We start from the raw sequence: 18033 nt of genomic DNA, 5'->3' as shown, positions 1-18033 counted from the left end.
ATACATCCACACGCACATACAGTGTAAAAACAAACATATATACATACTGTACATATACAAGCACATATGCTTGGAACGCGGATACACTCATGCATGAAATAACGTTCCCTCAAACATACACTATATTGCCAAAAGTATTTGGCCACCAGCCTTGACTCGCATATCAACTTGAAGTGCCATCCCATTCCTAACCCATAGGGTTCAATATGATGTCGGTCCATCTTTTGCAGCTGTTACAGCTTCAACTCTTCTGGGAAGGCTGTCCATAATGTTGCAGAGTGTGTTTATTGGAATTTTCGGCCATTCTTTCAAAAGCGCATTGGTGAGGTCACACTGATGTTGGTGGAGAAGTCCTGGCTCTCAGTCTCCGTTCTAATTCATCCCAGAGGTGTTCTATAGGGTTCAGGTTAGGACTCTGTGCAGGCCAGTCAAGTTCATCCACAGCAGACTCTGTCATCCATGTCTTTATGGAACTTGCTTTGTGCACTGGTGCACAGTCATGTTGGAAGAGGAAGGGGCTCGCTCCAAACTTGTCCCACAAGATTGGGAGCATGGAATTGTCCAAAATGTTTTGGTATCCTGGAGCATTCAAAGTTTATTTCACTAGAACTAAGGGGTCAAGCCCAACTCCTGAAAGACAACCCCACACCATAATTCCTCCACCAAATTTCACTCTCGGCACAATGCAGCCCGAAATGTACCGTTCTCCTGGCAACCTCTAAACCCAGACTCGTCCATCAGATTGCCAGATGGAAAAGCGTGATTCATCACTCCAGAGAACATGTTTCCACTGCTCTAGAGTCCAGTGGCGACGTGCTTTACACCACTGCATCCACCGCTTTGCATTGGACTTGGTGATGTATGGCTTAGATGCAGCTGTCGGCCATGGAAACCCATTCCATGAAGCTCTCTGCGTACTGTAAGTGGGCTAATTAGAAGGTCATGAAGTTTGTAGCTCTGTAGAAACTGACTGTGCAGAAAGTCGGCGACCTCTTTGCACTATGCGCTTCAGCATCCGCTGACACCTCTCTGTCAGTTTACGTGGCCTACCACTTGGTGGCTGAGTTGCTGTTGTTCCCAAACTCTTCCATTTGCTTATTATAAAGCCGACAGTTGACTTTGGAATATTTAAAAGCGAGGAAATTTCACGACTGTATTTGTTGCACAGGTGGCATCCGATGACAGTTTCGCGCTGGAAATCACTGAGCTCCTGAGAGCGGCCCATTCTTTCACAAATGTTTGTAGAAACAGTATCCATGCCTAAGTGCTTGATTTTATATACCTGATTCTGATCATTTGGGTGGGTGGCCAAATACTTATGGCAATATAGTGTATATTAACGTTGTTCCTCTCAGGGGAGACTGGGTAAAACACGGCACACTTAAAAGTGTGACCTATTTATACTATAACAGTCTATAAGGTTAATATTGTCTGCTTCTCTTTATTCCCTTCCATTTATTTGCTTTCTTTTGTATTTTCAAGTTTTCATTACATATATATATTGTTGCATTTGAAACGATTGTGTTGTTGATAAAAGAGGTAATTTATATTCATTATCAGTGTGTTATTTCTATTTTATTGTCATTTTTGTGTTATTACTATCTCCTTCACTAACTGGTTCTTTGCTATCATTTTTTCATATTTGCTGATTTTCTTCTGTTGTTGTTGTTGTCTTTCTGTCTTATCCCCCTCTTGTCCCCGCATTTCCACCACTGAATTTGTTTTTCTTCTTTGTATCCCCTCCTGTTCCGATCTGGCTGTGCCAAACATTAAATAAATCCTTTTGCTTAAGTCAAATACACATACATCACCAATTGAAGTACCCCACACTTGTCTTTTGTAAAATAAAAATCTGTACAGCAGACATGGGCAACGACATCAACAATATGATTTGCCTGAGTGCCTGAACAGGACATTTTAAGAAAAAAAAATGTTAAAAAAATTAATGGATCATCACTGCGATATAAGTTTGTGATTAATCACGTGAGTTAACTCGTTATTTTTGACAGCCCTAAACAAATAACTGTAGAGCCTGTTTTAAATTTTGTAAAAATTTTAGTGTAAAACCAATGTTTTAAGTAATATTTTTACGAAAGGTTAACCACTACATTTCGACACAAACCTCTTTGATGATTTTGAATATGTGACGAAGATGTTAAACAAAGGGGAGAGGAAGCTTTTGCCATATTGTATTGAGTATCCAGCACCCCTGCTCTATATATTATACAAAATTATTTTGTAATGTTTAGGATTATGTATGATTCCGTTGCAACATTCAACATATTTAATTGTTCATGTCATTAATAGTATTATACCTATGTTAGTATATTGGATGAGTTGTCGTTTATTATAGGTCTATTGAATTGTATCCTTGTCTGCGGCTTCTTTTTGACTATTTATTATGGGTTGTTGATTGACTTACCTTACGCAATTAAAGACTAAATAATAATTATGAATAAAATACACTGTTTCCTTGTCTCGACAGCCTTTCAGACTGAAGGGAAACTATATTTAATACTGGACTTTCTCAGGGGAGGGGATGTATTCACTCGCTTATCCAAAGAGGTAAGATTAAGTCCCGCTTTACCATTCTCATTGTACCTAAAATATAGCCCTATAATATGTATTTATTTGTCTGTTTGAAAAGCAAATTGTGTGTTTAAGTGAAACATGAATGTTCTTTAAACCCACTGGAATTAAGTTAAGATGACAGCTACATGTGGAAAAGGTGTACATTTAATATTCACCAGTATTTTAATTAATTCTGGCAGGCACTGCCAAGTCATGTCTCTTCTATTTGTTTTCACATTTAATCATATTTTTGATGGTAATTCCTCAAGGAAACACTTTCTGCATTTATAGTACTAATTGCTTGTCGGTCTGTGGCCCTGATGTTATTTTTTAAAGATTTTCGTCGTGATAGATCTTTTGTTGAAAGCATGTCTTAAAAACAAAGCAATAGCTGTTGGCAATGTCAAATCTACAGCATACAGAATCACATTACTTTGATGCTTTTATCACACTGTGACAGTAATACTATTTTTTGTTGTTGTTTTATTTCCTTGTAATTACTGATATCTTAGCTCACTCCTGAATTGTACTCCTCTGAGTTCAGAGAGTAAATCTGTCCAGTTCTGTACAGGTTATGTTTACAGAGGAAGATGTCAAATTCTACCTTGCAGAGCTGGCCCTGGCCCTTGACCATCTGCACAACTTGGGCATAGTTTACAGAGATCTCAAGCCAGAAAAGTATGAGACCTTGTTTTTACCTCTGAACTTGCACACACATATCCCTGTCCCCTCATAACAAAGTGCTTGGTGTTGCGTCTTAAATTTAATGATTGTTTGTAAAACCACTTAAAGAGAGATTTTCTTTACAGTATAGGTGGGTTGCAATCACGTCACCTAGAGGCACATCCGGGTTTCAGGCGATGGTTTAAGCCCCATTAGGCTACTGTTAATATACCCGAATCAGTGCAGATTTGGGCGCATTTTGAAAGGTTTAGAGGTAAATATAAAAGCGATAATGCAACATTTTTAAATGGGATGGAGTGGATTTTTACACTCAACATATGTTTTTTTAAAGATTAAAACCATTTATTATGACCAAGAGGTTACTGCGACCTCACTTCACATTTTACAAAGTGATAGTTTCCAACACAAGCATGGTCCGATTGTATTCCACAAGATGATGAAAGTGATATTTTTAAGAGCCGTTTCCTTCCACGCACTTTGGGTTTTTTCTCTACCTTTATGAACCACTTTTTTCGGCACTCTATGGAAGCTCTTTCCTATCTCTCTATTTGAACAATTAGAACAACCACGAACAGAACAGCAATAGGCATGTTCTGCTCAAACGGTACACTCACTCTTACTTGTTTTAATGCTACGCTCAAGCTGCTTGACCATTGTGTGAATTAAGCTGCGAGGAAGAAAAACTGATGTCATGTCATATGCAACCCTCCTATTGACTGAAGACTTAAAGCTCTCTTTTTGCTTTTGCCTCTTGGCATATTAAAGAGAAAAGTACGACTTTTGTCTAAATATCAGAGTAAGTGGTAAAGAGGTTGTAAAGAATGATTTGAAGCTTTCCATCATGGACAATTTGCTCTCTTTTTTCCAGCATCTTACTTGATGAAGCTGGACATGTAAAGTTAACAGGTAGGTTTTTACATATTGTACAGTCCAGTATAAGTTGAAAGTCATATACAAAGTCATCTAAAATTACTCATTTGAGTTTACTTTAAAAATCCTTAAATACACAAGATTGTGGACAATTTTATTTTCAAATGTTATACAGTGATTAACATTCTTTGGAATCCAAAAATAAATATAAGGAAACGGTCACAACCCCCTCACTTCTATGTGTATGCTTTTTATCTATCCTGCAACTTCTGGATGCACCCGTCACTTTTTTGTTTGTCCTGATGTGACATAATCGGATGTCATTGTACGCAGATTTTGGCCTGAGCAAAGAGTCAGTGGATGCTGATAAGAAGGCTTATTCTTTCTGTGGTACGGTAGAGTATATGGCCCCTGAGGTGGTCAACAGAAGAGGACACACGCAGAGTGCCGACTGGTGGTCGCTGGGAGTACTGATGGTATGTAAACATTTTTAACACTTGCTCAGCATCTGTACCTTCGACCGGGGCTTCCGACATTTTTCAGAAATTTAAATTTCTCTTTCTCGGGGCACAAAATAATGTCCTGTATTTCCATAATATATACAAAATGAATGATGAAAATTGTATTATTAAGGGGTGTCCCGTATCCGACCAGGGCTTCCAACATTTTTCAGAAATTGAAATATGTCTCTTTCTTGGGGCACAAAATAATGTCCTGTATTTCCATAGTATATAGAAAATGAATCATGATTAATGTATTATTAGGGGGTGTCCCGGTACGATATTAATATTGGATATATGTCTGATATAAAAAAAACAGATCAGGGAGATAAAACGTACAATCTATATTGTGATATATATTGCAGCGTACTGCAATAACGATATATATCACAATTCACAATATATAATTTGGTATGCAAATGATAATAAAACCATTTCAAAATGGGTTACAAAGGCTCCCAATTTGGTTGCTGACTTATGCAGTAACATACATCATCTACAGTTGTATTATTTTCTTTAAACTATTACGGTAATCTCCTTGCTAGTTTATTGTCAATATCTGGTTACTTTTTGTTGTTACATGTTTTTATTTACGCTTCTGTTAAAATGTAATACGCACTTAATCTTCTGTTTGGATACATTACATTAGTTTTGGGCGATACTACAAATGTGGGTATTAATCCAATACCAATTTGTAACTAGGACAGTATTGGTCATACTGTACCAATGCTGATACTTAAAATGTTCCATATCGTTTAATGATAACATTTTTTATCACAATTATAATCACACAAAAACAAAGGATGACAGTGTTACAATATCAATTAAATATTTAAATGTTTTGCTATTGGCTCTGGTTTTGCCCTTAAAGGGGAACTGGACTTTTTAAAATATTTGTCCTATTATTCACATTCATATGTCTTTTTTATTTTAGGATTATGAAGATGATAAACATGCTTGAAAGATGTGGCTAATGGGAGTCCCCGTTGTAGCCTTCAAAGCCCTGTAAAACAATTCAAAACCCTTCATCAACATTTTGAATACATACTGCAAGTATATATATCATGTAGTAACAGACACGTTGATAACATTATTTGTATAATATTTACCTTATTTTGATCATTTTCATCAATGCCAGTACTGATTTCTTCAGCGCATAGATTTCCGTTTTTAAAGCAGCGCATGTCCAAATTCTGGCAATAAATATGTGTTCCTACTTCCGGAAACAAACGTGAGTGTGTGTTCAATCTATGGCAGAATCGATAACAGACAACCAAGACGACCATTTTTGGACAAATGAGAATTCACAACTTTATATTTTTGAAGCTGAATATACTGAGGATAAACTACTGCTAATAGAAGCGAGCACAGAGGAAGGGTGAGACGTCGGAACAGACGAAAGCCAAGAGAGTGAGGTGAAAGTGACTTTGACACTATAAATGTGGAACTTGGAGCCAAGCTATTTCTTCATAAATTGAGTGCCTACCCAAATGAACTGGAAAAATGTCCCTAGCCAGCTGGACCAAATGCACAACTGTCCATCGAGTGAGTCACTTTAATATAGATCATGATACACGCAGCACGTCATGCGTGATATTACAACTACAGTACATACGCTGTCTGGCTAGCTGTTTACAAACAAAGCATGAAATGTAGGCTAATACTTACCACATACTGTAATATGATTGTTAATGTTTTTCAGTCAGTACAGATTGGTGTCCTGTCGCAATTAGGGATGATGTTCGAAAACCGGTTCTCCCGATGCTTCGATAAGAAAAGAACCGATTCCATGGATTCGAATCCCTTTTTGAGAACCGGTTCCCGTTATCGAAGCCACTATACCGTATTTTCGCGACCATAGGGCGCACCGTATTAAAAGGCGCCGTGTCAGTTACGGGTGCTATTTCTGTATTTAACGCATAAATAAGGCGCAGCGTATTTTTGGGCGCAGGCATGGTTAAACATATGCTAGCTTAAAACATACGCTAGCTTAAAACATACGCTAGCATGCATGGACGCTGTTTTAAAAAGGCAACAGGAGCAAAGCTGAGTTCGGTTGTAGTTTATTGAAGTATTTATCAATGTACTCACATTATTTTTTTAATCAATCCTCATCCACAAATCCATCAAAGTCCTCATCTTCTGTGTCCGAACTGAACAGCTGGGCAAGTTCTCCATCAAACACGCCAGATTCCCTATCCTCATTTTCAAAGTCAGTCTCGTTGCCGTGGGGCTCCTCGGAAAAGATGCCGGCTTTTGCGAAAGCTCGAACAACAATACAAGCAGACACGTTAGCTCAAGCATCCACGATCCATTCACAAATTGTGGCGAAACTCGCCCGACGCTGCCTTCCAGTTTTTGTGAAGCTGTGTTTGTCTGTCATTCTTCGCTCCCATGATGTTCACAACTTCACTTTGAATATCCTGTTTACAACCATGTCCAGCGGTTGGAGTTCCTTTGTCATGCCTTAATTAAGTAAATTAATCCATTAATTGTCTCTGAAGCAAGATAGCATCCTCAGACAGGTCTCTCTGGAGTCGCCATCTGATGTCACTCCATCGCGCCGCTTTTGCGTGGCTCAAAACACACCTGGCTTGAATGCACACCCACCTAACATGCTAACTGATTGTATTGATTTATATTATGTATTATATGTTTAAGGTAAGATGACAAGATGATGACCTCACAACTGCATTGCATCTTGCACTGCAAACATAGTTAACTTGTTTAGGACTGAAGGGGAACGACACTTTTTTCGGAATGTTGCCTGTTGTTCACATTCATTATGAAAGACATGACGGCGGATGTATTTTTTTAATGCATTCTAAATAGTATATAAATGCGATCGAAAGTCTGCCTATAAAGCCTTTAGAAAAACATCCAAACACATCCATTAAGGTTTTTTATACATGATGTAAGTATATATGAAATGTAGTAACGGGAACATTTATAATAACATTAATATAACATTAATATTTAAGTTACACAACTAGAATCTGTCATCAGCATGCACTATCACAATATAACGATAGTACCGTATTGAAAGCTCTATCCTTGGCCAAATGTATATCATTTATTAGGTTTGTCATCTATCGCACTACCCTATTTTGAATTATATTGGCTTGCATCGCTCTGATACAGCTACACAACAATAAGTACACAATCACACACAAGCTAGAGATATGTAATCAGTGTCCTTAATTAAAAAGTATTGCAGTCTAAAACGCAACATTTGTTAATATAAACAAATATTACTTCAGCTACAAAGTCTCCAATGCAGAAACATATTAAAAATTATCCAGTAACAAACATGTCCGGATCATTCAACTTACTGCATCTTGAGCTTAATTTAATAAATTATTGTGGCCACTCTCTGTTATCAAAAACTGACTACCACTCCACTTCATTTTTAAGAGTGCATACGTCCATTCCAGATGGTTAATTATGAACAGGTTAGTGTATTTTATAACTACAATTGTTTTCAGTTTGACTAATTTATCTTGATCAAAGCTTTTTTAGTTTGTATGATTTGTGCTCATATTGTATCTGATCAATATGGGTATTGGCTAATATTCAAAGCTCCAACATCGGTATTGTATCAGAAGTGAAAAAGTTGTATTGAGACACCCCTATTTATTATAACAAACATGAATAAAAAATGCATGCCTGCTTGAAAAATCTGAAACATTTTGAAAAAAAACCCTGCGTGGCTCTTGTTAATCTAACAGAAATTGACACAGGACATGTTTTGGTTCTCTAACCTTTAGTTTGACAAAGGATGACTTGCAATTTTACTGACTGGACTCTAAGTATATGTTTCTGCTTGCTCAAATGTTTGCAGTTTGAGATGCTAACGGGGACATTACCATTCCAAGGCAAAGATCGCAATGAGACCATGAACATGATTCTCAAGTGAGTTACACACTAATACATTGCCTTATTAGCACTCCAATGAGATAAGATAACCGAAGTGAGATATAAGTAGTATTTACACCATTACTTAGTGCTTGCTGTAGGGTTTTTTGTTGTTGCTACTGAATGTCTAAAAGTCTGGCCACAATGTCGCACTTTTCCAAAGACACACCAAAACTTAACAGAGTGATGATGGAGAGAACATCCGAATCTTTACTGCTCATGCCCTACACACCAATGACCATACAGATGCACTTCAGCAAGCACACGAGGGCACGTTCTGACCCATGCTGATGTTTCAAAGGCAGAAGAAGAGTAACTGATCTTACAACTAGTGGTGTAAAAAGCAAGCTGATATTTCTTTGCACATAAAAGCAGTCAATCTAAGTAAAAATGTATGTATCTTTAAGTGATGACTCAAAGGTTTTTTTGAATTCTGTAAATATTCCATTGACCGGTTCCTCTTTTTTTCCCCCATCTAGAGCAAAGTTAGGAATGCCTCAGTTCCTTAGTTTGGAAGCCCAGAGTTTGCTAAGGATGCTGTTTAAACGTAACCCCACAAACAGACTAGGTAAGTTGTACAAACCCCGTTTCCATATGAGTTGGGAAATTGTGTTAGATGTAAATATAAACGGAATACAATGATTTGCAAATCATTTTTAACCCATATTCAGTTGAATATGCTACAAAGACAACATATTTGATGTTCAAACTGATGAACATGTTTTTTTTTTGCAAATCATTAACTTTAGAATTTGATGCGAGCAACACGTGACAAAGAAGTTGGGAAAAGTGGTAATAAATACTGATAAAGTTGAGGAATGCTCATCAAACACTTATTTGGAACATCCCACAGGTGAACAGGCAAATTGGGAACAGGTGGGTGCCATGATTGGGTATAAAAGTAGATTCCATGAAATGCTCAGTCATTCACAAACAAGGATAAGGCGAGGGTCACCACCTTGTCAACAAATGCGTGAGTAAATTGTTGAACAGTTTAAGAAAAACCTTTCTCAACCAGCTATTGCAAGGAATTTAGGGATTTCACCATCTACGGTCCTTAATATCATCAAAGGATTCAGAGAGTCTGGAGAAATCACTGCACGTAAGCAGCTAAGCCCGTGACCTTCGATCCCTCAGGCTGTACTGCATCAACAAGCGACATAAGTGTGTAAAGGATATCACCACATGGGCTCAGGAACACATCAGAAACCCACTGTCAGTAACTACAGTTTGTCGCTACATCTGTAAGTGCAAGTTAAAACTCTCCTATGCAAGGCGAAAACCGTTTATCAACAACACCCAGAAACGCCGTCGGCTTCGCTGGGCCTGAGCTCATCTAAGATGGACTGATACAAAGTGGAAAAGTGTTCTGTGGTCTGACGAGTCCACATTTCTAATTGCTTTTGGAAACTGTGGACGTTGTGTCCTCCGGACCAAAGAGGAAAATAACCATCCGGATCGTTATAGGCGCAAAGTTGAAAAGCCAGCATCTGTGATGGTATGGGGGGTGTATTAGTGCCCAAGACATGGGTAACTTACACATCTGTGAAGGCGCCATTAATGCTGAAAGGTACATACAGGTTTTGGTGCAACATATGTTGCCATCCAGACAACGTTACCATGGACGCCCCTGCTTATTTCAGCAAGACAATGCCAAGCCACGTGTAACATCAACGTGGCTTCATAATAAAAGAGTGTGGGTACTAGACTGGCCTGCCTGTAGTCCAAACCTATCTCCCATTGAAAATGTGTGGCGCATTATGAAGCCTAAAATACTACAACGAAGACCCCCGGACTGTTGAACAACTTAAGCTGTACATCAAGCAAGAATGGGAAAGAATTCCACCTGAGAAGCTTAAAAAATGTGTCTCCTCAGTTCCCAAACGTTTACTGAGTGTTGTTAAAAGGAAAGGCCATGTACCTACTCAGTGGCCTAGTGGTTAGAGTGTCCGCCCTGAGATCGGTAGGTTGTGAGTTCAAATCCCGGCCGAGTCATACCAAAGACTAAAAATGGGACCCATTACCTCCCTGCTTGGCACTCAGCATCAAGGGTTGGAATTGGGGGTTAAATCACCAAAAATGATTCCCGGGCGCGGCCACCGCTGCTGCCCACTGCTCCCCTCACCTCCCAGGGGGTGATCAAGGGTGATGGGTCAAATGCAGAGAATAATCTCGCCACACCTAGTGTGTGTGTGACAATCATTGGTACTTTAACTTTAACTTTTTAACTTTAACACAGTGGTGAACATGCCCTTTCCCAACTACGGTACTTTGGCACGTGTTGCAGCCATGAAATTCTAAGTTAATTATTATTTGCAAAAAAATAAAAAGTTTATGAGTTTGAACATCAAATATCTTGTCTTTGTAGTGCATTCAATTGAATATGGGTTGAAAAGGATTTGCAAATCATTGTATTCCGTTTATATTTACATCTAATACAATTTCCCAACTCATATGGAAACGGGGTTTGTAGTTTCATGGTGCATCAACCAAAGAGAGGCTGTCCTCAAGGAGGATGTCAGCTCCTTGTTCAAACCATGATCTTGTTAACTGTTTGGCATTGGTTTCAATCACATGCTGAATACCTCAAAGGGAACAACGTGTGGCAGTTTTGATTCTTTTTAAAGAGGTACAACTTCATTGTGCCAGGTTGTCTAATATTATGTGATCTGTGTCTTAAGGGGCCGGACCCGACGGCGTGGAAGAGATCAAACGCCACGCTTTTTTCTCCACCATCGACTGGAATGTGGGTACACACACACTCACAAACACACACACAATTTCTCATTTTTCACAGGCCTGCACATACACACAAGTATCTCTGTAGCTTCTGTTGAAGATTCACACCTCACAAACGTTCAGCTTGCCGGTCAGTTTTGACAGTGCCAACACTGTATGTGTGCGTCTGGGCAGATGGCCAGTTCTGGCTGCGTGTGCACTAATAGCACTGCGTGAGTGTTCAACAGCCAGCAGGCCTCTATTGGCTGGACACTATTGTAGAGGACCCAGGAGGGGGTTCAGGGAGGAGGGGTCTTGTCCTTTCTTTCACACACTGTATGTTGACACATTCCAAACAGCCTGTGGTAGGGTTTGATCACGAATATCTAAAATATGCCCATCCTCAGAAACTGTTCAGGAGAGAGCTACAACCCCCTTTTAAGCCTGCAGCAGGTAAACCGGATGACACCTTCTGCTTTGACCCAGAGTTCACTGCAAAAACGCCTAAAGGTACTCATGGCCAGCGCTATCTTGAAAACATTCCTGCCGAGTATTTATACCTGTCTCTACATAATTTAGCAGGTGTTTGTAAATTCTTAGTCTTTTATTATGCAGCATATTTGTGTGTTTAGACTCCCCAGGTATCCCTCCCAGTGCGAACGCCCACCAGCTCTTCAAAGGCTTCAGTTTTGTTGCTCCAACCCCGATGGATGAACATAAGAGTTCCCCGCTCCTCAGTATACGTCCAATAGTTCAGGTGAAACTTCTCAATGTGTGTGCATGCTCAGAGATGGGTACCAAAACCCGGTTCCATAATGGCACCGGTGCCGACCTAAACGGTAGTAACCAGACCAAAAAAGAAGAAGCTATCGGTGCCTTATTTTAGTACTAAATAATGCAGACTCAGCCATCTGCAACAAGTGTTTGGCAGTTATATTGTTCAAGTAACGTCTTTTAAACATTGCGGACTTTAACACGCCGAAACAGCAGCCCACATAACATCGTTAGCACCACAGCTTTAAGATAGCCAATAGCCACAACAATAACTTAGCACTTCCTCATTATGCACAAATGATGGTTACTGCAGTGAGGTTGCATTCAAGAACACCCGGAATTTTGAGCATCAAACATTTGAACTCCATTAAGTTGTTTTCTCTACGTTCTCTCTGTTTTGTATTGCTACAAAAATTAGGACAATTTGTTGTGGGTTTTATTTATACTTTGAATTGATTACTTAGTTTCATTTAATTTATATAATTACATTATTAAAAGTGCTTGAATGTCACAATTTCATAAAAATAAAAAGGCATTGTTTTTGTTTTTTTGTTTTTTACAAAAACGTGCATGTTTTCCATTTTTTATGTACCGATTTGATACTAGTATCAGTTAAGATGTAAACTATACCCATCCCTAATCATGAATGGTACCCTTAGTTATTATATATTCTGAGTCATATGACACAGATTTATACAGAAATCTGTGTTCTGACCCTTCTGTGTGTCTTTTGCATGTCCTCTGTGTGCTTGTGTGGGTTTACACCAGGTACCCTGGTGTCCTCCCATCATCCAAAACCATGCAGGAAGGTGACTGGAAACTCTAAATCTCCCATAGGTGTGAATGTGAGTGTGAATGGTTGTTTGTCTATATGAGTCCTATGATGGACTGGTGACTGGTCAAGGCTGTACCTGGACTTTCACCCTAAGTCAGCTGGGATAAGCTCACCAATGACCCTAAACGGGTTACATTTTATAGTAAATCAATGATTGAATGTGTAATATCAATCTTGACATCTCAGGTGCTCAGCTACTATTCCAGTAAATTACATACATGTTTGCTTTTTTAGAAATTGAAATAATACCAAGATTGTAGATGTGTTACTAAGCTCAACATAGAAGAAAACAGAACAGAAACAATCAAAATCACTACTTTTTAGGTCATGGAAACAAAACAGAAATCCAACAAGCCACTTTATATATTCTTTATATAGTGTAGCATGATAACAATAGACATGTGCTTTAATATTTGAGACGTTTGGTTACAATTCCAAAGTAAAAAAAATAATACTTGCACATTTAATGTTGGTTGTAAAATCTGTACGTACAGTAAATTCAGACCACCCATTCAGGTGAGGTGTTATAGCTGATGTTTTTTTTACATTTTAGATGCATGGCGGGGCTGCTAAATTCTCTGATCTATACGAGCTGCAGGAGGACATTGGAGTCGGCTCCTACTCAATTTGTAAACGCTGTGTACACCGAGTCTCTGCCATGGACTATGCTGTGAAGGTAACCAGTCACTTATGTTTTAACTACTGCTAAAAAAAATGATTGGTCTAAAACAATCAACTTTCTTGTGCACCTAAGTAACCAGAATATTCATTGGCATTAATTTTAATCACGATTTTGGCTGCTACGATTAAATGAGGGTCGTCGATATTAATGTTTAAAAAGAAGGCTCCGCTGCCTATCAAATCAAGCACTTTCACAACTGTGGCGGCAGAAAACCACCCTCTGTAGCGTGTGCCTGTCCACGCCAGAGGCCATTGTGTATGAGCACAAAACTCCCATCACCATGCCCAACTGAAACATTTACTTTAGCATTAACATTAACAAACTTCTCCTGGGTTTGCTGCAGCCGATCGCTTCGTTTCACTTAATTTCATTCGCTTAACTTCCATAGGGTTTTGGTATCAGTTTAACACCGCACTGCTGTTATTAGATTGCAACGGGTATGGACGATATTGGAGACAGACGCCTTTGTCCCACCCAAAAAGTATACGGCGTAGGAGAAAAATATTAGATTTTGCTTTCATGTTAAAAGCGCAACACAGCTGTGTCGCTGTTCGCTCCGTCGCTCACCTGCTCTAACGCAGATTGCCTGCTACATGTTTCCTCCTGTCCATAACACTCTTGAGTCACAGCAGGTGATTGAAGGAATGACCAGCGACACGACTCTGTTGCACTTTCAAAATAAAGCAAAATAATATATTTTTCTCCTCCGCTGCATACTTTTGGGTGGGACAAATGCGTCTGTCTCCCAATATTGTCCATACCTCTTGCCATCTTATAAGAGCGGTGCAGTGTTTAAATGCACGCCAAGACTCCACGTGAGTGAAGCGAGATAAATTAAGTGAAACGAATCCCGGAAAAAGCTTGTTAATGTTAATAATACTGTAATGAATGTTCTGGATACTTAGGTTCTCGAGAAAGTTGATTGTTTTAGGACTCTCCCACACCCTCAACACTGTTTTACCTAACAATAAATAATCGTGATTTGAGTATTGATACAAATATTTGTGATTGGCCATAATTGTGCAGCCTTAATTTGCTCCACACATTTGCACATATAATATTATCATTAGTACAATTTTTTGAGTTGACACCTGTTTCTTTCAATACAGCGCTACAGGGCATGACTGTGGTAGCTAGTGACAGATTGGTAGCTAGTGACAGATTGGTAGCTAACGCAGTATTCACCCGGGTTCAGAATCTATCTGTGACTTTCATTTCTGTGATGTGGTTATTCACTTCCAAATATAATCACCATCATTAAAGTAAGCTCGATGTGACGTGCTAACTAATCAGAGCTTATAACCCCCTTCAAAATTTGGAAAAACGTCCTGAGGCTTTAATTTGTCCCTTTTTTTTTTAAAGTGAACTTGTGAAATATTAAAGTTTTAATGCCAGTTTCAATGCATAGACCGAAATAAAGAATGTGTTGAAAGTATTTTATGTATTTTATGCCACACTTTTGAGTTATTGTGGTAAAGCTGCTGTCCAGCAGAGGGCAGTGCAACTGTTCACAGCAGCTAAAGTGTAATAGGTGCTAATTTACACTTCTGTTTATTTTCCTATGTCACAGATTATAGATAAAAGTAAGAGGGACCCATCTGAGGAGATTGAAATTCTGATGAGATACGGGCAGCATCCCAACATCATCACTCTTAAAGATGTAAGTCTAGTATCATTTGTTATGGACATTTGATCACACTGTGTTTGGAAGTGCCTGTCCAACATGCTGACACATGGTTGTCGTGTGCATGGGGCAGGTGTATGATGAGGGCAGGTATGTTTACCTGGTAACAGAACTGATGAAGGGGGGAGAACTGCTCGACAAGATCCTTAGGCAGAAGTTTTTCTCCGAGCGAGAGGCCAGTGCCGTGCTCTACACCATCACCAAGACTGTTGACTACCTCCACTGCCAAGGGGTGAGAAAATATACGTTGACATATGCAAGCATTAGCGAAGATCAGCCATTTTCTAATGTTCACTGCTCCTCCTCACCAGGTGGTACACAGAGACCTGAAACCCAGCAACATCCTGTATATGGATGACTCTGGTAATCCAGACTCCATCAGGATCTGCGATTTTGGTTTTGCAAAGCAGCTTCGAGGGGGCAACGGTCTGCTACTCACGCCATGTTACACCGCCAACTTTGTGGCACCAGAGGTGAGAGAGAAATGGCAACAAATACCACTAGGATTTCCCGGCTGTAAGGCAAGGCAAGGCAATTTTATTTATAGAGCACAATTTGTACACAAGGCAATTCAAAGTGCTTTCCAGAAAAATAATTCCAATTAAAATCAGAAAATACAATCATCATAAAAACAATCATAATTAATGAATCAATAAAATGCTGTAGATAAATAAATTTTAGTTGTTTTGTGCACAATTAAATACAACTGTTTTCGGCTGGATTTGAACATTGCCAACATTGAGGCCTGTTGTACATCTTTAGGAAAACTCTTTTAGATTTTAGGAGCATAAAACTGAAACACAGTTTCACCATCAGGGTTTCCCAGTGACTGCCAAGATACCTGTGGCGGTGGGAGCATGGTCAGGGGCGTGGTCACATGACATAATCTAATAATTTGCATAATCTGCTATGATGATATGATTTTCTTTAAAAAGGATAAAAAAAATTATACATACATTTAAAATTAAATCAGTTATTATGTAGTATTAACATATAGTTTTTAATCATTTTGCAATATTTTCAATTGTTGCTGCTTATTGTACAATGTTCTTTGAGAATGTTTCAAGTTTCATAGACTTTTAATGACTTTAAAAAAAATCAGAAACAACTAGCAACAAATAAAACATTTTTCTGGTGTTTTGTAATGTACTTGTATTCGAGACTATTTCTGTCCCTCGGTGTCCCTGATGTCACACCTTCTTTGCGCTGTTGTTGCACTTTCAGTTGGACTTTCTCCTTAAAAGCCGCCACTGTCCTCTTAATATTTGCACATTTTGTAGATCGCTGTCTGCAGGTATATCTGGGATACAATAAAGTTACGTCCACATCTCAGACATCCTCACAACGCTCCAGACAATGACGTGCGTATTGTTTACATGCGGGTTTGGCAGCGCTGTTTTCCGTGATCAAAAGTATTTTTTCAGTGGTCAAGTTTTCAGTATATTACTTGTCAAAAGACCGCAAATAATAGGTTATATTTATATATAGCCATTTTAGAGTTGTCCCGAGACCATTAATTTGGTACCGGTACCAACATGTATATCGATACTTTTCCAAATAAAAAGAACTACGAAAACTATCCATCCATCCATCCATCTTCTTCCGCTTATCCGAGGTCAGGTCGCGGGGGCAGCAGCTTAAGCAGGGAAGCCCAGACTTCCCTCTCCCCAGCCACCTCGTCCAGCTCCTTCCGGGGGATCCCGAGGCGCTCCCAGGCCAGCCGGGAGAGATAGTCTTCCCAGCGTGTCTTGGGTCTTCCCCGTGGCCTCCTACCGGTCGGACGTACTCGAAACACCTTCCTAGGGAGGCGTTCGGGTGGCATCCTGACCAGATGCCCGAACCACCTCATCTGGCTCCTCTCGATGTAGAGGAGCAGCGGCTTTACTTTGAGCTCCCCCCGAATGACAGAGCTTCTCACCCTATCTCTAAGGGAGAGCCCCGCCACTCGGCGGAGGAAACTCATTTCGGCCGCTTGTACCCGTGATCTTGTCCTTTCGGTCATGACCCAAAGCTCATGACCATAGGTGAGGATGGGAACGTAGATCGACCGGTAAATCGAGAGCTTTGCCTTCCGGCTCAGCTCCTTCTTCGCCACAACGGATCGATACAGCGTCCGCATTACTGAAGATGCCGCACCGATCCGCCTGTCGATCTCACGATCCACTCTTCCCCCACTCGTGAACAAGACTCCGAGGTACTTAAACTCCTCCACTTGGGGCAAGATCTCCTCCCCAACCCGGAGATGGCACTCTACCCTTTTCCGGGAGAGAACCATGGACTCGGACTTGGAGGTGCTGATTCCCATCCCAGTCGCTTCACACTCGGCTGCGAACCGATCCAGCGAGAGCTGAAGATCTTGGCCAGAGGAAGCCATCAGGACCACATCATCTGAAAATAGCAGAGACCTAATCCTGCAGCCACCAAACCAGATCCCCTCAACGCCCTGACTGAGCCTAGAAATTCTGTCCATAAAGGTTATGAACAGAATCGGTGACAAAGGGCAGCTTTGGCGGAGTCTAACCCTCACTGGAAACGTGTCCGACTTACTGCCGGCAATGCGGACCAAGCTCTGGCACTGATTATACAGGGAGCGAACTGCCACAATAAGACAGTCCGTTACCCCATACTCTCTGAGCACTCCCCACAGGACTTCCCGGGGTACACGGTCGAATGCCTTCTCCAAGTCCACAAAGCACATGTAGACTGGTTGGGCAAACTCCCATGCACCCTCAAGGACCGTGCCGAGAGTATAGAGCTGGTCCACAGTTCCACGACCAGGACGAAAACCACACTGTTCCTC

General features: G+C 40.1%; 1 protein-coding gene across 1 annotated transcript in view; it reads left to right on the top strand.

The window, feature by feature from the left end:
• The window catches only part of rps6kal (ribosomal protein S6 kinase a, like), a 37123-nt gene that overhangs the window by 7696 nt on the left and 11394 nt on the right, over positions 1-18033 (top strand). Inside the window, exons 6-18 of the mRNA XM_061928115.2 lie at positions 2486-2565; positions 3143-3249; positions 4124-4161; positions 4459-4601; positions 8467-8537; positions 9020-9108; positions 11222-11286; positions 11666-11768; positions 11891-12015; positions 13421-13543; positions 15120-15209; positions 15307-15465; positions 15545-15706. Of these exons, the coding sequence (XP_061784099.1) occupies positions 2486-2565; positions 3143-3249; positions 4124-4161; positions 4459-4601; positions 8467-8537; positions 9020-9108; positions 11222-11286; positions 11666-11768; positions 11891-12015; positions 13421-13543; positions 15120-15209; positions 15307-15465; positions 15545-15706 (1355 nt within the window). The remainder of the gene's footprint in view (positions 1-2485; positions 2566-3142; positions 3250-4123; positions 4162-4458; positions 4602-8466; positions 8538-9019; positions 9109-11221; positions 11287-11665; positions 11769-11890; positions 12016-13420; positions 13544-15119; positions 15210-15306; positions 15466-15544; positions 15707-18033) is intronic.

Source organism: Nerophis lumbriciformis, linkage group LG35 (genome assembly GCF_033978685.3).
Source record: "Nerophis lumbriciformis linkage group LG35, RoL_Nlum_v2.1, whole genome shotgun sequence".
Lineage (NCBI taxonomy): Eukaryota > Metazoa > Chordata > Actinopteri > Syngnathiformes > Syngnathidae > Nerophis > Nerophis lumbriciformis.
This window is presented reverse-complemented; position numbering and strand designations above follow the sequence as displayed.